Source organism: Mesocricetus auratus, unplaced genomic scaffold (genome assembly GCF_017639785.1).
Source record: "Mesocricetus auratus isolate SY011 unplaced genomic scaffold, BCM_Maur_2.0 Super-Scaffold_100020, whole genome shotgun sequence".
Classification (NCBI taxonomy): domain Eukaryota; kingdom Metazoa; phylum Chordata; class Mammalia; order Rodentia; family Cricetidae; genus Mesocricetus; species Mesocricetus auratus.
Window position 1 is genome coordinate 5,321,340 of NW_024429201.1, and position 24,809 is coordinate 5,346,148.

At 38.3% G+C, this 24,809-nt stretch overlaps 1 protein-coding gene across 2 annotated transcripts in view; it reads left to right on the top strand.

The window, feature by feature from the left end:
- Ndufs4 (NADH:ubiquinone oxidoreductase subunit S4) overlaps positions 1-23,504 on the top strand; it is a 93,798-nt gene extending 70,294 nt beyond the window's left edge. Inside the window, exons 4-6 of one of the 2 annotated variants that reach the window (XM_021234509.2) lie at positions 2,613-2,686; positions 4,136-4,201; positions 23,288-23,504. In XM_021234509.2, coding sequence (XP_021090168.1) covers positions 2,613-2,686; positions 4,136-4,188 — 127 coding nt within the window. In that variant the 3' untranslated portion in view covers positions 4,189-4,201; positions 23,288-23,504. The remainder of the gene's footprint in view (positions 1-2,612; positions 2,687-4,135; positions 4,202-23,287) is intronic. The other variant, XM_005082769.4, reaches the window with a different exon arrangement.
- Positions 23,505-24,809: the final 1,305 nt, after the last annotated feature.

The window sequence follows — 24,809 nt, forward strand, 5'->3', positions numbered from 1 at the left end:
TGCTCTTTAATTACCCGAGTCTTTTAAATGTTAGAGCTCAAAGGTAAAAGGTTTATCTTTATGTCAACTTGAAAAATATTATAAGTTGCAAAAATGATCCCAAGCTTGGCCCAAGGTTTTACAGTGTAAATCTCCTTAATCCAATAGGGTAGCCCAGTGGGTGCCAGAATAAACCACTTCTTGTCGTTTAGTAGTGCAGCTAGTTGGTTGTTTCTGCTTCTTGTCTCTCTCATCCACTTTTGTCTGTTTTGTTAAGAATTTATAATTGCTTTTCATGCATTTGTTAGTCAGATATACTTCCCAAGAAACAAGTTTCCTTATCATTACTGACTTGGAACCTCAGTAGTTGAGAATTGAAGAAATAAGAGTATAAAAGTAGAAGTACACTTACAAAGATTGAAAGTCATAACAGCTGGAGAGGATAGGGTATGAGGGATTTCATGGAATAGATTGGTGTTCAGGGTGAGCCATGAGAAACGATTAGGGTTGATCTCCATATATAGAGATGAGAGTACTCCCAATGGAAGGAAAGAACAGGCTGTGTGTTCATAGAAGCAATTCTGATTTGACTACTTGGTTACTTATAAGGGATAGTTAAAATGTCTGAAAAAGCATACTGACCATACTATACAAGTGCTTACATAGTAAGGAAGTGGACACTACCACAGTTGACAGTAGAAACTGTTTGAAGGTTTGACTTGGCACTAGTTTTAGGAAATATCTAATAGGAAGGTAAATGTGGTAACATGTTAAACTGTGGGGTGGAATAAAAAAAAAGACAGAAAGATTAAGATCTTGGTAGCAACATAACCTAGAAAGAATTATAAAATATGAGAGAGAAGGGGACTGTCAAACTAATTAGAAGAATGATCACTTGTTAACAGTTTTTTACATATAGTTCTTCATAAAGCAGATAATTAAAAAGCTCTATCATCTTTGCAGGAAATGGATCTGGATTCCTGACTTTCTAGATCGGTCAGTCTCTCTCTCTCTCTCTCTCTCTCTCTCTCTCTCTCTCTCTCTCTCTCTCTCTCTCTCTCTCTCTCTCATCACACACACACACACACACACACACACACACACACTATTGTTATTCTGAACTAATCCAACATGCCTGTCAAAACTCTTCAAATTTATGTTGGGTCATATTTATATTGGCACTTCTGAGTATAACTAGTTTATTTAACTGTGAACGGAGAGGCTATACATAGCCTTGAAAAGGAGCATCAATACAAAGTTATCTTTAGTTTTTGGTACTAATATAGTCACTCAATAAAAGGGGTTTCCTTTCTTACAAGGGGAATTTGTTATCGGAATCCATGATTACAGGAGTCATAAGGAATCCCAGAGAAGCCTACAGTGTATGACCAGATCTGTGGGACTTCAGATCAGTGAGAGTTACCCAGAGTAGTTCTTTTTTTTTCTTCTCAAGATTGGGTGGCAGGTAGTGCAGGCTAATCTTGAATTCTCTGTGTAGTGAGGCTTAACTTTAATTTTCTGATCCTTTATTTCCAGAGTGTTGAAATTACAGGTACACACTTCCCACATTCAGTTTTATGCAGTTCTGGGGATTAACCTAGGGCTTCTTCCATCTCGGCAAGGACTTTACCAGCTGCGCTGTGTCCCTAGCCCCCTACTTCCGTATTTCTGAACAAGTTTCCACAGAATGTTATATTCATCTCTAAGACATTTACACTAAACACTTGTAGCAAACATGAGTATCCTTTTATAAACATAAAATTTGTTTTTTATTTGTTTTGTTTTAAGTAGATCATTCCCTTAAAAGAACATTGTTGGTGATGGAAGGCTTGTGGAGAATAGGTGCTTTTTTTTTTAAAGAAGTGATAGTATATGGATGTTTCTTAACTACAATGGTGTTAATGTCCCAGCAAACACATCACAAATAGAAAATGTCATAAGTTGAAAAGTTTCCTACTACTAGCCTGTTTAGTATGGTAATTTGGTGATGCAGTTGTTTTCTACTGTGGTCCAACATGGCTAACTGGTTCATTGCTATTGCCCATCATTCAGCTGAACATTTAAAATTTGGAAAATATTTTCTTGGACCAATGGGTTGGCTCAGTAGGGTATAGTCAACTCCTGCAAGCTTTCCTGTGATCTCCACATGTGTGCTATGACATTTGTGTAAACACAGATGCATACACATTAAATATTTTAAAAGAAAATCATTTTCTGTTATTGTATATTTCTCTGTCACCATCATAAAGGTGGAAGTCTTAAGCAAAGCAATCAAAATGGTAGGTAGCTGTCTGCACTGACAATTTTATTTGGTGTCATTTCTTGATACTGAAGTTTCTAAGGTCAGCGTGGGAAATATTCTGAGGTTTTTAAATTCAAAACTACTTTGTACTTTTTAATAAAGTGAACTTGAGTGTTTTTGCTATTATGATTTTATTATTAGATAATGCATACTAGAAAGGTCAGATTTAACATAGAAATAAAGTATTGTTTTTCAGAGATTATTACAAATAAAATAGTGTCATATATTCTTGAAATTATACTAGCTGTTTATTTTCTAAACATAGTATTTAGAATGTTGATTGTCTTGCAACCAAAGCTTAATATTAAATCATGTGCATTCTTTCTTATAGGGCTGATCCCCTCTCCAACATGGTTCTAACCTTTAGTACCAAAGAAGACGCAGTTGCCTTTGCAGAAAAAAATGGTATGATTGTGCTAAGTTCCTTTCTAAATCAAGATAAGAGTTTGTGTTCTTAACCTTGAAGTCATTTAAGAATTTGAAATTTGGACAGATAACTTAGTTGGTCAGTCATTCACCCCAAGTCAGAGTTTGATCCTTGACATCCACATGACAGAATCAACTCCGACAGCACCACACCATAAATAAATGTAAAGAAAACTTTTTTTTAGAGCATATGAAATTTGAGTTGAAAAATACTTTCTGTGTATCTGGTCCAATGGTGTTTAGGTTTGTTTCTACATCAAACTTTCTCCCTGCCCAAACAAAATCTAAAATGGAAATGTCCAGTGTTACATAGAAAACCAAACTTGAAACAGAGACAGATAGAGAGTTCAATGGCTCACACTTGCCTTGTTTGTGAATCTTCATGCAAAAATCCCCAACATTTAGTTACTTAAGCTCTAATTGCATATCTCATGAGGTGGTCTATAGTTTCACTGTAAAGTTCTTTCTTCTTTTGACCTAAATCTAATGCTTGTTATTCTACCTAATAGCCTTTTAATTACTTGAAGGGAGTTATCTTATTCACTCTAAACTTTCCTTTAAGATTAAACGTCTACATTTGCTGCCTTAGTAGATATGACAGGTCTAATACCAAACATAATCTCAACAGTACATTGCAACATAATATGTAGAAGCTTTTGCAAAAGCAAACACATACTGTTCATAGTGATCTTGTTGTAAACAAATTTTAAAATTCTTTTTAAAATAATTTTCTGCTATTAAGCCAATATGCTGTACTGAAAAGAAGGCATTGGGGCCAGAGCAATCTATATACTACCCCATTTTAAAATTATGTGTTTAATTTCATAGTGGATTTAATGTTTTTGGTTTTTTTTTTTCCACTGTTAAGAATACTTATAGTGGGCTGGAGAAGTGGCCTAGTGGTTAGGAATCCTGACTGCTCTTCCAGAGAGAAACCAGCTTTCAGTTTCTAGCACCTACGTGGTGACTCACAGTTGTCTGTAACTCATGCATGTAGTGTTCAGACACACACTATACACATGAAATAAATTTTAAAATAGTACATATGAAATGAGAATGCCAGGTTTTTACCTGAAATATTGTAGGTAAATGGTAATGCTTGTCTCTGACCCACACCTCCCTGCCTGCATCTGGCATCCTTACAGTTTGTCTCTTACATTTAAATGCTCTACTGTATATTTGCATCTAATGCATTGTACTTGACAATGCATGTGTTGTATGACTTTTCCTGGGGAAAATGCCAGTCAATGACTATTCTCCCAGAAAAGGCACCAACAAGAGACCAAAGCTTCTGTTCCGCATGAGTCTACCTTAGCAGTGAGCTGATTGAATGGGTGGCTCCAAGCTAGCTGTATCACTAGACAGCCCACCCCATCCTGGATGATGACCCACAAAAGCTGTTTCCCTTGTGTTCTGCCTGGTTTGTAGGTAGCTCCACTGAAGAGTCTTCTCTCCCCAGTAACTGTTTACTGCTTCTATAACCTCAACAGATCCGTGAGTCTTACAACTTCCTGAGCCTCATTCCTCCTTCAGGATAGAACAGTTGAATTTAAAGGAAATTGCTAGACAACATGTTAGGAAATCTCCTAAGTTTAATACAGAAAGAAATATTAAAGTTCTAGCTGGGTGGTGGCGCACGCCTTTAATCCCAGCACTTGGGAGGCAGAGGCAGGCAGATCTCTGTGACTTCGAGGCCAGGTTGGACCAACAGCCTCCAAAAAAACAATACAGAGATACCCTGTCTCGTAAAACCAAAAAAAAAAAAAAAAAAAGTTCTACCTGTTCCATTTGGATTTCAATGTCTATTTGTTATCTATTGGAATTAGATAAAATACACACCTTATATATTATTAGTATAAGATTTTATGTGAAAATTTCATGTTATCTAATATATTTGATGTACACATCTGAAAGCACTGTAAATGTTTTCTAGCATATTTGTTACACTTCCTCATTTAGTATTACATAACCTATGATTAAGAATCTAAAGTCAGGATCTGGGGGTAAACAGGATAATGGCAGAGCATATGCTGAACATACCCTGGGTTTAGAGCCAAAATGTATTTGAAACGATGGCTGGTCATTGTGACTTTGTACCTGTTTCCATATGTATAATGAGAATTTCTGTGATAATTAAATGAATTCATAATTAGCAGGTGACTAAAGAGGATCTGACATATTACACATGAAAGTACATAAATTTATCTTATGTTGTTAGAATAGACCAAAAACTTTTCTCAAAAAGATTTTTTTAGGTGCACTCTTCTTGAACACATTTGGCCAACTTTTAAATTTCTTACATATGAAATCGTTGTCGGGGTAACTGTATTACTACTTTGATTCAAGATAGCATTTCTCTACTTTAATTAAACAGTTCTATTAATATTTCCATCCTTTCAGCCTTCCATACTTCATGTCTCACACCTTGCAAATTACTCATCTGGGGTTTGTATCATGAGTTCAATAACAGGAAATCTAATTATCTGTTAAATCCCTAGCTAGCCTTTCTCTAAGTGGTCACAAGGCATATATGACTACGGTTGCTATGCGACTTGTAGGTGTGAAGTAGACACGCTGCTATTGAAATCAGGTGATTCTCTAATTTGATTTACCTCGCCAGGAAAAGAGTCGGGTAGTCAAAGTCAGTAGGAAGTGTAAGCTGAGAAAGCTTAGCGGGCAGTGACTTAGAAAACAGCACTCAGTGGATCAGAGTCAGTCCTGATCTGTCCAGCACTGCAGAACTGTCTGAGCCACTGCTTGTCTTCAGCACTTTCCACCAAGCCTGGCATATGCGTATACCCTGTACCCAGTGAAATTAGGGCTCTGTAGGCTCAAGAATTTAAAGCTACACTGACTTTCAGGACAATGCCCTGCTTTGTATTCACTGTGGTACTTGTGATCTGCTCTGTGTTTTTAACACTTAGCATTATGCATCTTTAAGTAGGTAAGTCCTACTTTTTTGAGGTATAGTGGCAGCAAGGTGTCTTAGTCACTTTCTGTTGCTGTGAAGAGATACCATGACCAAGGCAAAGTCTTATAAAGAAAGCATTTAGTTGGGGGATTACTACAGTTTCGGAGATTTAGTCTATTAGCATCATGGCAGGAGCATGTTAGCAGGCAGGTATAGGGCTGGAGAAATAACTGAGAGCTATATCCTGATCTGCAGGCAGAGAAAGAGAGCCTGGGTCTGGCATGGGCTTTTGAAACCTCAAAGCCCACCTCCAGTGACGCATGTCCACACCTCCTAATACTATCAAAGTTCCACTCCTTGGTGCCCAAGCATTTAACTGTAAGAGTCTATGGCTGCCATTTTTATTCATATCGCCATACAAGTTCTAAGTAATCCTCCTGAATTTCCCAGAAACCCTTTCCATTATGATTTACTTCTCTTGGACCATTGTAAGGGACATATGTAAAAGGAATTTTCTGTCCCACCTAGAGCCACAGCCGTTTAGTCCCAAATAAACACACAGAGGCTTATATTAATTGTAAACCGTTTGACTGATATCCCGGGCTTCTTATTGCCTAGCTCTCTCTTAATTATTAACCCATTTCTATTAATCTGTATATTTCCATGTGTTATTTGCTTACCTGTGATGTCCAGGTCTCTTGCTTTCTCGGCAGCTACATGGCATCTCTCTGACTCTGCCTGCTAACTACATCCTGCCTGTTCATTGGCTGAAACAACCTTATTCATCAACCAATATATTCATGGCATACAAAAGGATATCCCCCACCAGACATATAAATGAAACTTCCTTTCTCCTATACCTAACATAATTTTATTGTGAGCTAATGCTATTGAAAGTTATGTAAACCAATGTCTAAATTACCAAATGTAGGACATTGAAATGCTTCAAGCTGGTTTGGGGTCACACAGATGTAATTCCTGCACATGTGAATTTGAGGCAGGAAGATCAGAAGTTCAAAGCACCAATATATAAAGACTGCTGGATTAAGAGACCAGCAACTAGGATTATAATTGCACATTGTCTTGCCACACAGGATGGGTTGACCAATCATGCATCAGTACACGTGGCCTTTAATACACATTTGTTAGAACTGTATATGTTAAGGGTGTTAAGCTCATGGATCAGCCCTGACCTCATTTTCTCTGCAGGAGAAAATATATTTGTGTTGGGAAAGGTGGCTCTGTTGAGAGTAAAATCTTCAAAGATTCTTCATTTGTGATTAGGATATGCTTACTTTTCAGTAGTATCCAGAAGTCAGAGGTCAAGGTAAAACTGTTTTGAAAGAAAAAGATAATTTATATATTCAGAATATTCTAAAAACATATTTTCTTAGTTTTTCCTTTCCTCAACATCCAAATGTTAAATTTTAAAAAGAGAACACATGATTATCATTTCCTTGCATAAAGTTATTTGTAGAGAATCAGTACGTTGAGAAATAAGATCTATAGATCTGCTTGCTTTCCAGACATGTTTATTGACCTCTATTATATTTTGAGAACTCAGGCAACAAATGCCCTCATGACAAAGGTTAATATTTAGAAATAGTCATGATCTTCATTAGAACCCCAAGAAGCATGAATAGTCATTATCTTACGCAAGGAAACTAAGTAATATTAAGTAGTAATGTCACATTTACAATTTGAAAAAATTATATTTAAAAAGTCATGGACCAGTGAGGTGGCTCAGCCAGTAAAAGCACAGATTACCTAAGTAATCCCTGGGACCACATTGGTAGAAGAGAACCGATTCCCCCAAGTTGTCTTCAGACACACATAGATGTGGCACATGCACACAAAATAAATAAAGTGTAGTTAAAAGGTCATATTTATCCATTTATACATAGTCTGTGATGGCTTCTGTATGACAGTGATAGAACTGAGTTGCTGTAATAGCGACCATGTGTGAGAGAGAGAAGTTGCCAGGTATGGTAGTTGCCTTTAATCTTAGAGTCAGGCTGATCTTTTGTGAGTTCAAGGCCAGCCTGGATGACAGAGTGAGTTCCGGGACAGCCAGGGCTGCAAAGAGGTTAAATCTTTATGTAAACAGTGAAAAAACTTGGTGAGCAACATGACAGGATTTGATTTATTTGTCAAGGAGAAAAAGACTATGTCAAAGTAAAGAAGACAGACTCAAATACAGAAAGCGGATGAAAGCAAATATGACTTCTCTAGATTCTGGCACATAAAAATATTGAGTCTGAAAAAAATATATAAAATGTGTAGAAATTTTAGCAAAGTCTGCTTCAGGCTGCTGGCTCAGATCCCAGGTTACTGTCTCCTTGTATAATATAAAGGCTATTTTTCTAGCACCCCACCTCCCTCCAAGGCAAATATTCTGGGTTATCAGTGATTTAATAAACTCTCTGTTGACTTCAAGAGCTAAGGTTTTTATAGCTATGCTACCCTCTCTGCTAATTTTTATGTTTTACTATGACTTAGTACCAAATTTCACTATGTAGGAAACCATGATCCTATTACAAGCTTATCCATTCATATCTAGTACCTCCTGCTTTTATTATGTACTTCTGTGGCACTGGCTATCAAACCAGAGCTTGTTTATGCTTGGGTATGTGTCCTATTGCTGAGCTACAATACTTGACCCACTATTTTTGCCTTTCCTAAACAAAACATACAATGTTAAGGCTCCACAAGTGACCTCATTAAATTCAGACACTTTCACTGCAGCGGGAAGTGTTTGGAATAAGTACATTTATCTGGCATGCAATTACTGAAAAGCTGCTTTGGAAGAGACAGACATTTAAGTCAGGAGATGCTTGGCCACCTTGGGGTTAAATTTGATGGGTAAAAAGGTTACCGAAATAAGCACGTCTAAGGTTGTGTTCCAGACTACGAGTATTGATTGGGTTCATTTTCTCTGCCAGTTAAAGAATTAAAAGGCAGAGAGCAGAGAGAAATCTCAAACTCTGCTAATGGGGCAGACAGACTCAGCAATGAAAAAAGGTATTTACTGGGGGGTGAGGGAACACAGTATGCAGCAGACCCTCCCCAAAGCTCTTCTGAGGGCTGGGTTTTTTTCCTCTTCCTCTCCTATCCTAGGGTCATTTGGTTTGAAGAAAGACAGAATGGTTGACTGGCCCACAACTGTTGTGTAACATGTCAGAGAAGAAAAAACCTATAAGGCCTTTGTCTTAAGCTGCCAGGCTTTTGTTAGGTCCTGAGGTTGAGGAAAAGTTTGCCACCTTTCTTACCTAGTCATGGCTCCTCTCCTTGTCCATCCTCCTCCCTGGGAGTCTGTCTACCCCTAGTCCTGGAGATTGGTTAAACTGTCACTGTCTCTATGTCCATTTATCAAAGCCCTTCTATTGCTTTGGTTAATAATAGAAAATTGTTTCAGTTACTTTAAAAAAACATGAGCTTTAGTTTAAATCTCATTATCTTCCAAGTCAACAAACATTAATTTGGAATCTACAACCATTTACCTGAGTTTCACATACAGGTATTTAGTATGTCCATCAGGCTTACTGTATCTCTACAAGGGAGAATACCGCCCTGAACTAGCTGAATGAAAGGTACTCAGAAACCAGATCTTTCCCACCTTGTTCCCTCCCTTTTTCCACCCCAAGACAGGACACAGAAACTGAAAATTGTTGGTAATGGCATTGCATGCATATAGTTCAAGTGTGTATATGCCTGAGCCAGGAGGATTACCAGTTACAAAAAGTCTGCAGGCCATCCTGGGCTACATAAGACCCTGTTCTCAAACAAAAACAAAACAATTAAAAGAAAGAAAAGAAACCCTGTCAGTTTTCCTTGTTTGACTGTGATCTGGTTTGTTTTATGACTTCCTTTTGTTCTGTGAACATAAAAGTTCATGTAATCACTTCCATAATGGAAAGTATTAGTTGGGGCAACCTGAATCCCTGTCACTCATATTCTGCTCAGAATAAACTTATCTCTTAATTCTCTTTGCTGTGAAACTGTAGTTTGTGTGAACATTCAAAACCCAAGGCTGGCCATTTTTCCTGCTTCTACGTCTATCTTCAAAGGGAGATTTTCTCCACCAACAGACCCACTGTGAGCACAAAGCAGTTTCACGGCTTCTTCTGTTCTCTTAGTCCTGAGGAAAACCTTTCTCATTTTGAGAATTTCAAAGACTTTTACAGCTAACAACAACGGGAAAAACACAGGGGGTAAAATGCCATACCAGAGAAAAAGTCACAAAGTTTCAAATCAGATCAAACAGGGGAAAAAAGTCATTTCTGGCTTTTATTAGCATGTAAATGGTAGTAGACTTTAGGCCTCTACCATCCATGTTTTCCACAGCTGTCTCCCACCTCCTCTCTCTATGAGGTAGCTTCCTTTTCCTCCCCAGCTTTCACAGAGCACAAGAAAAGACAAAAGCCACCTGGGTGAGTAAGGTTGGTCTTTGCAGACACAAAGAACAGAAGTAAGGTTCATCTACATTTCAGAGACCTCAGATTCTTTCTCTTTACAAACAAAGGTTATCTTTGAAGAGTTCCTCTGGATACGTGCAGGGTTAGGGTTAGGCTGTGGCATTACAGCCCAAAGACAATCAGGATCTTTGTATTCTCTTTACTTTGTATTAAGTATTCGGGATTGGGAAAGAGTTAGAGGAGGGAAAGATGCCCAATAGGGAGAAGACTGAATCTGAATGAGCACCATTCAGTCGTGTTCCCAACTGTCCAAATCTAGGGAGCCAGCCTTCCACAGGAAGTAAGGTGTGATAGAAAGAGCTACATGAAAAGACACAAGGGAGGGACACTTTTAGCAACTGGAGGAAGGAAACTTTTAGTTTCAGGAGTGAGAGCATTCTCATGTAAAAAGACCTTGTTTGGTTACAAATAGGTGATTTCCCTTCATTTCTCATTCACATTCTCAGATAAAGGCCAATGAAAGATTTAGCATATAGAGACAAAATGTACCCTATGTGCTGCTAAGGACTCTAGGCCAGGGCTGTCCTGGAGATGTGTGAACACGTATTTCTTTTTTTAAAGTTTAGTAGTCTCATCAAAGAAATGAAAAGAAAAATTAGTCTGAATCATATACTTAGCTCAAAGTATTTAAAATATTTTAACAATAAAAACTATTAATGATCATATTTTAAATTAATAGCACACCTTAATTATAAGTGGGATACTGAGAGTAGTGTTACCTCCCATATGGTTAGTGTGGATCTATATGAATTTTCTAGTTCCATCAGCGTGTCAGAAACAGCACCACACATGGACTTTGAAAACATGGGCTCCACAGAGTCCAGACACCATGACTGTCCTTGGCTCTGTCTTTAACGTCTTTAAATTTCACAACACTTAGAAAGTAAGCCTTTAGAACAAGGATCACACACAGTATGGAAACAACTCCAGCAGTATGAAAGGATTTTTAAGAATGTTGCAATATACTTTGGGGCGATCAGCCTAAAAAACTCAGGATAAGCTCCACATTAGTTTGACAGAAAAACATTTGGTGTCTGTAGGGAGTTTCGCAGACACTAAAATGTATGTGTTGTGCCTCTGAAAGAGGTATCTCCAAGGCTGGTGCTTTGGTCTGCCAAGTACTTAAGCCAAAGAGCAATCTCAGAGCCAAGGTCTCCCCAGCCTTTCCCATTCTCCTCTTTCTGGCCCTGCTTTCCCAACAGAGCTTTTTTCTTTATTCCCTTTATCCAACCTTTATGGTTTAAACTTAATGTCCCCCAAAGGCTCAAGTGAAGGCCTGGTCACAAAGGGGTGACACTGCTGCAGGAGCAGGGTCTGCTCAGAGGAAGCTGTGTGACTGGAGGCCACCCCTCCCCTCTGCTTCTGAGGTACTGCCAGGTCAAGTGCACAGCTGCCTCCACATCACACTCTGCTGACAAAATGTTCTGCCCCAAAGCAGAGGGCCAACCAACTGCAGACTGAGACTTCTCAAATAAGAAGCCAGAGTAAATCTTTCCTACTGTTGATGGGAACGGGACATAGCAACTGGGGAGGCAGTTCAGGGTAATAAGACCACAAAGAAAATGACCAGTGTCTTTCTCAGCTACTAGCTAGAAATGTCCTTGAGTCTGTGGGCAGCCTAGTCCTTGCCAGAGACTGGAAGATGTCGTCAGGAATGGGGTCTGGTATTTCTTTATCTCCTTTCCCTAGAAAGTGTCCCTTTCCTGGAACCCATCCTGAGGACATGGCAGAAACTATAAGGCACTGCAGCACCTGGAAGGAACTGAATACATCAGCTTACCTATCCCCCTTCCTCCACTTGGGAAAGCCTTATTAATCTAACGCAGTGTAATGGTAGCATATTTCCTGGGGCCCCTCTTGATATGTACGTACGTACATACATACACCACACACACATACATACGTACACACCACACACACATATATATATATATATGAGCTCTCCTTCTCCTCACACTCTACTGTTTTCTCATCTTAAGCTCCCTATATCCCTGGCTGTTGTGGAACTTACTTTGTAAATCAGGCTGGCCTCAAACTTACAGAGATCCACCTGCCTCTGCCTACCAAATGCTGGGATTAAAGATGTGTACCACCACAACGGGCTTAATCTATAATTTCTAAAACTCACCTTTGGTGGTTCCTAAGTTTCATTCTTCGAATTTTTGAGTTAACATTAAAGCCACTGGCTCAGGGCAGTTTTGTTGGTGGGTGGTAGTCGAGTTTCTGGACCTTGGCTCCCCATAAATGATCCATCCTTCTCAAAAAATACCCCAAAAAATTCCGTATCACTTTTGGGAGTTGTGGGGGTATGGGTGTTGAGACTGGGTCTCTACATGGCCCTCACTATCCTGGAACTCATTCTGTAGATCAGGCTGTTCCCAAACTCACAGATATCTGCCTGCCTCTGCCTGCTGAGTGCTATAACTAAAGGAGTATGCCACCTATGTCCAGCCCTGTATCACTTTTAATTTGTTTAAATCAGATATTTGGGCTATACAATGCACCAACTAAATGCTCATAAAATTGTAGGCAGCTATCATTAAAAACAAACTTCATCATAGGAGAAGAAGACTACAGATCAGCTGCCCACCTTGCTCACAGTAACTCTGCATGGCTACCATTAGTTGTTCTAAGGGAGGCTACCTAAAAACTTAAGACGAGCTGGGCCAGTGAGATGGTTCAGCAGCTAAGGGTGCTTGCCACCAACCATTCCAGCCTGAGTGCCATCTCCAGAATTCACATAGCAGAAGGGAAAAAAATGGATTTGTGCGCATGCACACACACACACAAAAGTAAATTTTAAAAGTTTATGAGATAATCTTTGTTTACCATGAGTTTCCTCTTCTCATGCTTCTATAATCTGTCCACGTGTTCCAACTCCAAATTTTATTCCATTCTACAGCTTACAGATGAAATCTGGCAACTTTCTGGCCTTTTTTGATAGTCAACTTTTATTTTCAGTGACTTACCTATCAAAGCTCAAGAGAAAGAGAAATTACCTTTGCTCTTATGCTCGAAAGATGAACAAGAGCACTCACCAGCTGCTTTTCCAGAGGACTTGGGTACAATTCCCAGCCCCCACATGGTGGCTCACAGCCATCTGTAATCCCAGTCCAAGAGCCTCTAAGGGCACATGACACACACTTGGTACACAGACTTGCATGCAGACAAAATATCCACACACATAAAATAAATAAATTAAAAACAAATTGCTAGTCATTTTTCTATAGTTTCTTTCTTCAAACTTCTAATCAGTAGGATTTAATGTTTTTATTATGAGACAGGAACAATGGCAAATTAAAATGACTTAGAAAAATTTTAAACGATATGGAGAATAATTTACAAATCTCTGTTTTCTGGAAAGTAACTGAATCTGAAATAATTCTAACTACACTAATTGAAATTCACCAGTATGTATTGAACACATTAAAGATAAAGATGAATAAAATTCATCTTATAATTTAGTAGGCAGGGGAAAATATTACTGTTTGGGTGTGTCAGGACTATCTGTCCATGGCTTACATAATGATTTAACCGAAGAGCCTGCCACACAGCGCTGACATATAACACAATGTTCTGAACAACTGCAATGCAAAAAAGTGAGATACACAATTGTACTGCAAGAGTTGTAAGGGGATCATTGTAAAAATTCAAAGGACTTGGGGGTAACTAACCATTCTCTAATTGGATTTAAGGCCTGTTCAGTAAAAGGGAAATCATATCTTGTACTAGAAACCTAGCCAACTACTCAAGGCTGGTGAAGTCATGGATCTTGGAGGAGAACCTACAACTAACACTTTACTAAACTAGCATAACCCCTAACTACATTCTAAATATTTATCCTATACCCACAGATAAGTGTAGTTCTCACCCTTCAACAATGAAACTTATCTTTGCAACAGATGGAGAACATTACAGAAACCACAAATGATCAAAATACAGAGAACAAATGGTGCTTAGTCCCAAATGATCCATCTACAACACATCTCCTGCACCTAAGTTTCTAGATACATTGAGAAACAGGACAGAAAAAATGTAGGAGTCAGAGAATCAGGATGTCTGTAGTGAGACTGTGTGTCCTAGAACATCAGGGAGAATATACGTATAAAGTCTTCCCAACATGGCTACCTAAACAAGACCTGAAGAAGAATGACACCAACAGACATGTTTCTTTCTTTCTCTCTGCCTTTCTTATCAATTGTCTTTCACCTAATGTCACATTGATCATGAAATCAAAAAGGGAATAAGTAGGAAATATGTGAACTAGATGTGGTGGCTTAACCCTATATTCCCAGCACTTACGAGGTTGAGGCAGGAGGATGAGATGTTCATAATCATCCTCTATGTGATGTGTAACACCAGCCTAGGATGCATGTGACTCTACCCCACCCTAAAACGTGTGAATTTGATGAACCAACCTATAGTTGTACGGAGGACAGAGGATTTCTCTAGGCTTGCTCATTTAGTTTGTCCTCTCTGCTTCTCTGTGGCCATTTCTTTTCTCTGCCTGTAGATACATGAGGGTCTTACATCCTATTTTAAAAGAAGGATAAGCAGTTCTTTTAGTTTCAGGGGTAAGAGCCAGAGATCAGAGTAGCCTTTCTGCTATTGCCATTTCATTATTAAATTCCCAAGTGTCATATGTGGACTAATGATCCCTGAATCTTGTCATAATTAATGGGTCAATAAACCGTATCATTTACTGCCAATTTAGATATCCATTCATGTCATTTGAGTTTAAAGGCATTTTATTCATATACTTATTTCGTTTGTGTGTACATGCTTATGCATGCATGCGTGTGTGTGTGTGTGTGTGTGTGTGTGTGTGTGTGTGTGTGTGTGTGTGTGTGTGTGTGCCACACTGTGCATTGCGGAGGTCAGAGAGCAACTTGAAAGAATTGGTTATTCTAGGAATCATAATCAGGTACTTAGGTCATTAGGCTTGGTCACAAGCACCTTTGCCTGCTCTGCCGTCTTGCCAGTCTAAGGTTTTAAGAATAATGTTGGACTTTCAGAGACCCACCTGCCTCCCAAGTGCTGGGATTAAAGGCAAGCACCACCACTGTGCAGCCCAGTAAGATCAAGGCCAGCCTTACCTACAAACCGAGTTCCAAGACAGCCAGAACTACATAGAAAAACTCTGTCTCAAAAAAACAAATAATCTAGGATAAAATTTTAAGACAAATTCTATAGAATATGATTTCTTTTGAAATAAAAATGCTGGAGGGATCAACCCAGTTAAAAGACACTTTTACATTCTCATGACTATAAACAATAATCCAAAGTAATATTGTTTTATTTGATTGGTAACTTCATGCAACTTGAATAATAACACATTCAAATAGAATGAAAGTCTGTGCTTACCAGTTTTGGAGGTATGCGTGAGACATACAGACATACAACAGATTCACCAACCAATGGTAGGCATACATCTCAGCCCATACACCGAAGCATAAGAGAACACTGCTAACTCCACTTTTCTGGTTTGAATTTTGCCACTAATTTTGTGACTTGTTTTTACAGTCTGGCTATTTGATGATAGATTTCTAGAAATCTATTCTGCTGGGTAAGAAAACAAGAGAATCTGGTTAGTTAATCCTTGCTGTTTTGAGTTCAGATAAATTATTAAATTGGAGTTACTAAAAAGACAATAGCTCTTTGGTATGAACTCGTAAAGTTTCACAGTTGTGTGTTTATTAACCCATGTGAAGCTTTAGAAGTGCGGTCATTAATACTCTACAACTAGCTCTACTAGCATATCTGTAATTCAGAAAAGCCTTTTTTTCCTTCTACCATGCACAATGTCAATGAAGAACTGCACTTTCTCCTGATCAGAAAGTAGTAGTGATGATATAAAGAGCAGAATTTACAGGGCAAAGCTAAATTACAATTCTTGGAGTGTCTTTATCCCTTTTATAGGAATTATTTTGTCCACCTGGGCCTGACATAACATTGTGTGCATTAACAGACATCAGATAGTATCTGAGGCCTACTGTAACTGAGGAGAACCCTCTGCTTTAACCTGCCTACTTAATGTTCCCACCAGTGCATTTAAAAGGTGACACAATCAAAAACTTTGTTCTGTTACTGTAAAACTTCAGTTAGCAAACTGGAACATGGATTTACTTAACCCATATTCCCTGTTCATTTCACTCATATATTTGACTTGTGAATGAAATGAACACATAAAGAATTTATTTTATTCATGAGCTACAAAGAAGCCTGGCAGATGTTACAAACAGTTCAAAAATGCAAGTCAATTCTGTGAACAAGGCCACAGTAAAGACACTACCAAAATAGTCACTCCATGGTCAGGAGGAAGGTTTTTATTGTGGATAAGAAAAAGAGGATATCCAGAGGCATCTGGAAGAGAAAAGAAAAAAAAAAAAAGCAGAATGGACATGTCCAGGGCTGTCTGTGAGAGAAGAGTAGCAACAGAATAGCAGAGGCAGGGGAGAACCCTTAAATATTGTAAAGAGAGTGGGAAGAAGCTGTAATCTGGAGCAGCCTGGGAGCTAGCCAAGGGAGGAGTGAAGAACATGAGAAGGGCCAGGAGGATAACACAGCTTTGAGATACATAACAAGTATATGTGAATAGGGATCTGGTCTGGAGGCTAGCATTGGCTTTGGTTCACACTGTAGGTACATGTCAATAGAAAGCCAGATGTCTCCTCAGCCAGAGGAAGTGGCTCTTCCTGACACACAGAAGCCTGGCTCATAGCTTCCTGGGAAATGCGTGAAGCATTCAGTTGCAATCTTCCTACAGTCCAGTTTGAGTTGAGCCAATTGGGAGGGTACCCCCCCCTCAACAAAGATAGCATGAACTTACATGGGGTAAAGGAATGTTGAGATAAATTTCAAATAGGTACAAAAATGGTATTTTTAGAATAAAGTCAATGGGTCAAGGTCAGTGGGTGGGGGATAGGATAGAATTTATGTGCCTATCAATTGTAGCCACTACTTTCCTGGAGGTAATCATGTTCTCTGATGTCAACAGAACACTGAAGTAGCAAATATTGAGCAGTTGTTCTAGGACAATAGAAGTGAGTTCCTCCAAGCCTCTGGTCGGGTCCTTTCATAATTGATCAACACTAGTTTGTTGTATGTATCTCCTAAAGATACTTACACTGCACTTGTAACCAACAGCAGGTTAACTATACCTGGACAAAGTTTATACAACACCCATATTGTCACATCTTAGTCTTCTAGCTCCATGCCAAGGAACTATTTCAGTCAGTGACACTATGCACAAGAATCAAAACAAAAAATGTAGCTCTAAGTAGACATTGAAGAGGACACTTGAGTCTGGGGGCTGAGCCAAGGAGGCAGCAAGAGCGCTTTTCCTGACCTCAGCTAGGAGGCCATTGAAAGTTTGTCTACTTTCTGTGCACATCCTAACTGGCCTCAGAAGGATGAGTATATTGATGTGGGGATCACAAATGAATTTTTATGAGTAAGTGAATTCACAGGTGAGTATTGTTGGTACCAACAGCCTACAAAAGATTTTTTTTCCTACTTAGCTCTTTATCCCTACCCCTGGCTGAGAGATTTCAGGGTGCTGAGAGAGGGAATGAAGGTGAGAATAAGGAAGAGCAGTTATTCCTTAGGACCCCTCCCCAAATAATCATTTGTCTTATGTTAGGATTCTCCGTGGTGTTTGGTGGGCTTCCTAGTATATTACGAGTTAAGTAGGATTCTTGTGCATAACCCATGCCCCAGATTATTGCCTCAAGATTGCTGGTCATGATTTTAGATATTTGCATCTATGGTCTCAAGGATTTTTTTAAAGGAGCTCTAAATTTCTAACTGATTTTCAACTGTCCTTTTAAACACAAAAGCCACAGTAATTGGCTTGTTTTATGGCAAATTCTGAATAAGTGTTTCCAACTACTGCCTGGAAATAATACTAAAATGTATGACAGTATATTATTTGAAAAATAAGTTTAAAGAGTCCGTTGACTATTGGATCAGAGGGTGGTATTTTGATTGGTGCCACAGCTCTAGCAGGTATCGGGTGTTTGTTAACCTAATAAATTGTGTGCTTTTATGTGTTTCTTGACATTATATGTCCTTGCAAAGAAAGGGTTGTTCCACCAGGTTAGCCACAACCTGTCACTGCCATGTATTTTCTAAAAGAGTGTGTAAGGTACTTAAATCATTTCAGAGTGGGACTTTTGAAGTGAATTCCCTAGACAGCTGTCTTTCTATCTTTCCTCCTCTTAAATGCTAGGTGTCTGCTTGGCCTTCCACTGGGTGTGATATACCAGACTAGAACCCAGTGAAGCAGCCTAGAGCCTTAAGTATTTCCCTTGTGCCTCCCTTAGTGTCTCAGACTTGTGTGTTCAGATGTCCCAAGGTGTAGCCGTATCTTCCAATTGTTGTGTCACATTTTGTGGTGTTTGCTTGTTCCATCACAAATTATTAAACTGATCACTTCCATCCTAATTAATGTCAGATTTGTGATTATATTAGAAAAGGAGAAGAACCTTTCCCAGAACTGGAATCAGGGTTTCTAGAGTAAAATTTGTCATAAGCAGTAAAAGCAAGTGAATGTTTCTTTGCAATTTTTTTATTATGAGCCATGAATGAAATATTCTATAAATCAAAATGAATGGACTTTTTCTTTATCTGATGTGAAAGTCATAACTATTGTGATCTGGTTTGGTTTCAAAGGCATGTGTGCATGTGTGAAAAGATTGCACCAATCATTGCATCAGAAATAGAACAATCCAGATACAATGTAAAGATCTATAAAATAAGATGGCCTGCTTTTTGAAAGAGAAATTTGTTATTGGACATTAATGATCACATTTTAAGTTTCCTAAGCATTTGCCAGATGTACTTCTCTTATTCTGTAGCTTAATGTTGAAGACATTTTTGTGAAAGCTTTCTACTGTGTGAAAGAGCAGTCAGCTTCTCTCATCATGTAGGTGCTGCTGGGTGGATTTGTGGCTAATCTGTGCCATATGGCTGCTCTCCTCGGTGGGAAGTGATGGCAGTCCCAGGAGCTTTACTCCATCCCTGGGCAGCTGCCTTGGACTCAGTTGCTTTGATCTTCTTGTTGCACAGCTGGAAAAAGCAGGGCCTGGTTTTGAGTGACCTAATAAGACAACATATGGGACCATTGTCGTAGACTGCACTACCTTCATTTTATATAAGCATTCTTCAGACAATGTACTGCTTCATCTAAAATACAAGTTTGGAGTTTTTGTTTTTACTTTATTTAAAGAACTTAAAGTTGAAAAAATAGAAATTTGGACATTTTGAGTATTTTGCTAATTTTCTGCATTTTACTTCATATAAAATTCTTCCTTTTTAGGGACAAATTTCATATGAGAAGTATAAATAAAGGAGCACCGGTAATTCATGTAACTTACCCATTGCTAAGTACATAGTCAATATCTCAAGTGTTATTCTTAGAGTTTCCTCTTAATAATGTCCCAGAACAAAGCAAAAATGTGTTCTGAGTGAATGAAAATCTAAAGTTACATAGTCTTACTTTACTTTCACTGGCTACACTGATTTCCATCAGCCTGCCTCATAACCCCTGTTGCTTTTCTTCAGACAAGTGTAGTCACGTGTTCAACTTTAGGAACAGAGCTGTTTTCCACAGAAAAACATGAGGAGAGACAGTTGTCCCTGCGTGTCATAACAGTCATGTGACTGGTGGAGCAGTCATAGAGATCAGATGCCGACCACAGGTTTCTTCTGAACTGTATCACCATTGATAACAATATAGTTTAGCTTACTTTCTTAGGAGAAACTAAACCAGATTCTACTCTTGTCTCATGCCACTGGCCCTGATGGCATTTTGAAAGTCTCTGACTAGAACAGGTAATAGTAGAACTGTGTCTAGGTTCTGATGTAAGCAAGTAGAATTCACAGTATTTGTCATTATGTCCCCATTTCTTCATTTCCTTCCAGGACTGGAAAGTCTGTCTTGGCAGGCAGTAGGTGGTGATAAAGCTTGTTTCTCACCCCTCATTTGGCAAAAAAAAAAAAAAAAAAAAAAAAAAAATCATAGAATTCTTGAGTAATCTAACTAGTGACTGTCATAGCAAGACATAGAATCAACATTAGAAAACTTCCTGGTTCTTCCTCCATAATTGGAGCAAGGTGGAGTGAGCACTGTAGGCACATAGACTTCATTTTCAGGAATTCTTAAAAGTCTTGTAAAAATACGTTTTTAATGAAAGAAAATTACTGTCAGGTTGAAAGGAAGTTGGTAAAATAAAAATGGTAGCTACAAGATATATATGTACATATTTAAAAATGTATTTATTTTATGTATATGAATGCTCTATCTGCATGTACACTTTTTTCCCCCCAGAAAAAGGGTATCAGATCCCACTGTAGATGGTTGTAAATCACCATGCAGTTGCTAGGAATCAAACTCAGGACCTCTGGAAGAGCAACCAGTACTCTTAACTATTGAGCTATCTTTCCAGCCCTACAAATTGTATTTAAAGAAATTTAGTTTTCCATATGAGGTGGATAGTGTATGGCTTTAAAGTCAACCTATTTTCTATGTGCTTTCTTTTTCTTTTATAAATAAATATATTTATTCTAGATATAAAAAATAAATCAAAACCAATTACATGTAACCTTTTTTTGTTTTTTTTAGACAGGGTTTCTCCATGTTTTTTTCATGTACTAGAACTCTCTCTGTAGACCAGGCTGGCTTCGACCTCAAAGAGATCTGTTTGCCCTTGCCTCCCAAGTACTGAGATTAAAGGTGTACACCACCACCACCCAGCATATATAACTATATTATATGTATACATAAATAAATAAATAAATAAACACACACACACACATCTGCCCATAAGCCAAGCAACTTACAGATTCAAACACAGACTTCAGTCCACCAGTGTGTTCTTGCCTCAAGGCTTAAGTAGATACTTTTTCTTTACCTGAACCCTTCCTCAGAGATGATTACCTGGTGCACTCCCAGACCTCCTCCTGGTCTAATGTTATTTTCTCAGGGAAGGAGGGAGGGAGGGAGGGAGGGATTGCCTATCTCAAAATCATTAGTTCTATCTATTTCAGCACCTTGATTATTATGTTTATTTATGAATTTTTCTTCCCTATTAGCTTGGGAAGCTTTGCTTTGTTCTATTCCTTTGTTTATCTCCAGTCTCTAAAGGTAGCCCTTGACATAATAAGTGATCAGTAACTTAAACGAATAGCAAATGTTCAGTAAATACCTGTTCTATCTGCTTCATTTAATTGTGTTTTACACTTAAGCATTTGCTGGTTGATGTGTAAAGTGCCTTAGAAGTTTGCAACTATGCTCTGCTCAGACTACTCCATTAACTTACCTATCAATACTTAATAACCAGTCCTATCCAGCTCATCACACAGTCAGACCCATTCCTCAGGACAACCTTATCAAGTATGTACTGTTCTAATGTCTTTTAATACATGTTTTGAAGTAGACATAATCATGTACTTTATTTTATGAGATCAGCTTTTCTTAAACTGTAGTGCTTTCTTCATAAATAGTAGGAAAGTACTCAAAACATTTACTCTGAGAGTAATGTTGAGCACATGAATTAAACAGGTATTTTTATGCCTTTCTGAACCATTTTATTGTGATAAGCTCACATACGTCACACAACTAAATTAAGGCAGCCATTCAAACATTTGCCATATTCCAAACTCTAGACATCTCAGGGAACTGATACACAGTGAGAAAGGCCATTCTGAAGCCATGGAGCTTCCCTTGTAAGCCCTTTCACTGCCAGTTATATTGTGTGCACTTATCCACCACAAAAAGAAAGAAAATCAGAAAAGGGAAGGGAGGGAGGGAGGGAGGAAGGAGGGAGGGAGGAAGGAGGGAGGGAAGGAAGGAAGACTGTGGCAGAGTTGAAGCTAGTCTAATGCTGAATTTGCCTTTCTGAGTTGCAATTTCCTTATAGGTATTACACTCTGTTTAAACATTAAATGCTAACAATAGGATGGTGGAGAATCAAGTAGTTTATAAGATCAAAGTATCAGTGCTACTGTTTTCCTTTCTGGGACCATTGCAGTAGGACGGATACTTTGAACTTCACAGGTCACGTTTTCTGGCATAGTTGATAATTGGATTCCTGCCAGGGACCTGTAGCCCTTATCAATTCTCATTACTGTACTAAAGTAGTGTTCCCATGAAGAAATACCAGAATTCTTTAGAGTTTGTACGAAGAAGTCACTTGTTTTGACTGTATAATATGCAGTTTGGATGTTTTATACGTGATGATCATGAAATAGGCTTCAAGATGAGTTATTCGAAAAAGAGTCCTGAGAGAAAAGAATGTTGGGAAAATGGATTTTATAAAGACAAATAAAAGCTGTAAGAGTGGCTTAGCCTAAGGGAACATAAGGGTAACAGTTTGTTCAAGAAGGAGTGTTGATTTGATTCTCCCCTTCTTTGGGGAGAACTAAATGGGACTCAAAACAGAGATACTCTTACAAAAAAGTTCAGTTTCCAAAGTTATAAAACACACACAAAGGCATTTGGAAAGAAGACAGACACAAACTCAAAAAGAACATTTTTGACCAAAGGCTCTCAGTTAGGTTTGCCTTAAAATCTCCTGAAATTGAGAGTTTCAGTACAACTCTCAAGGCCCCACCAGATGTTCAGATCCAGCTGGCTTTTAGTCAGGTCTCAAAATTGGTGTTGTTAGTCTATGATTTGAACTAGTCTCATAATCATTAAAGAAATACTTAAATTCAGTTTTTACTTTAGTTATATAGTAAGGGGACAGAATTTGATAATCTCTCCAGGGGGATGAGGGGATCTCTTACATCAGATGTGTTCCAGACTGTCATAAAGATACTAGATCTTATGGCAGTGAGGCGAATTATATTATTGAGTGTTTCGTAGTGGTTACCTATTAAGCCATGTGTAGAAATCTAATTCTATATAATGCATAGCTGTTGGTAACTAAGCAAGAAATCTTAAGAAGGTGAAATTAAATCATAGATTACACTTTTACTTTGATATATGGCAACCCATCTTCAGGCATTGTTTGCATACAGGACTGAGAGTAAACAAATGACTAAATGTTTATATTTCACATGTGTTGACATCTATTCCTATTGATAAGTGAACATGAAATTATAAAAGTTAGTCTCTGCTTGCTGTTTTTAAGCATTCTTATTAATTCTATTCCTATGGGTTTGTTTTGGTTTTGTTTTGTTTCCTTCTAGGATGGAGCTATGATGTGGAAGAGAAGAAGGTTCCAAAACCCAAGTCCAAGTCTTACGGTGCAAACTTTTCTTGGAACAAAAGAACAAGAGTGTCTACAAAATAGGTTGGCACTGGCTTCATTTCTGCTTGACTGTGAATCAAGTCAGCTGTGCACTATTTATAGCCCATGGATAATGCACCTCTTAATCTCCTAATAAATGTGACCTTTAAACCACAGGTATACTTGGCAGTTTCTATTGGAAGTGTTTCTGATGTCTCACACTGAACACATTTCAATTTCTTACATAGAGAGATTTGAGGTGTTCATCCCTCTAGGAAATCATAGCACTTAGTATCCATTAAAGCAGATGCCTGGAAACAGGTGTTTTCTGGTTGCTTTTCATAGCCACTCCCAAATCAATTGGTATAAACTCCAAGCCATCATTACTAAACTGTCTGGGAAACTCCTTTGCCATGGGTAGAAAAGTGCATGATTATCCTACAACCTGATGACCTTCAACTTAATTCTCTTATAGCAAATGTTCTCCTTTTCCATTGGAGCTTTGGATTTTCTCAGTGCTTGTGAAAAGTAAATGTACATATCCACACCATGTTCTGCCGGATGACATCTGGTGATTGTGAGTGCTTCCAGTGGACATCTTTTATTCTTAGGAAATGAATATTCCAAACAGAATAAAGCCAAGTATTTTGGGACCTTTGGTGTTTTTAAACTAATGTTTTTAAAATGTAAGTAAACTCGTTTTGTTAGTTGCAACTGTGTGGCTTAAATGATTACCCATGTAGCCATGCTCTCATCATGCTCTTAGAAAAATACCATGGCTGCCAACACTCACAATCACTGTATCAGGAAAAGGCATTTAATGTTGCCCATCTTGCAAAGAAGAGACACAAATCAAGACCTACCAAGGATTAAATAATGGGCTCAGTATAACAGCGCTTCCAGACACTGAAAGTGACACTGGAACTGCTTGCTTCAAACTTATGCACCATGTAACTTACAGTAGCTACAGAGAAATGCGCTTTAGTAATAGAATATTACCTCTTTAGACTGTATGTTCTTCAGTGTGTAAGTTTACGTTTTCTTCATTATTTCATATAAGTAAAACATTGCTCAACAAAGTGAGTGAGAGAATAACAGTTTTGTTTTGGGGAGCATATTGACACTCATTTAAAAACATGTGAATACATACTCTATTAAACAGCCAAGGGATGGACAGAGAGATAAACAGATTTTCTCTGTAAAACAAGATATGTCTGGGCTAGGGAGAGATGGTTCAGCAGGTAAAAGTATCTGCTGTCAAACCTGATGACCTAAATTCAGTTTGATCCTTGGGGTCCTGGAGGAAGGGAGGACCAACTTCTGCAGGGTTCCTCTTTGACCTTTACTAGCACTTAAGTACACCAAGTAAGTAAAATGTTATAGTAAAACAAGTACATCTATATGAATTTTTAGAAGGAATGCCTAAGGTACATTTGTTGGAAAACCAAAACCACACGCACACACCTTCCCGAACCATGTGC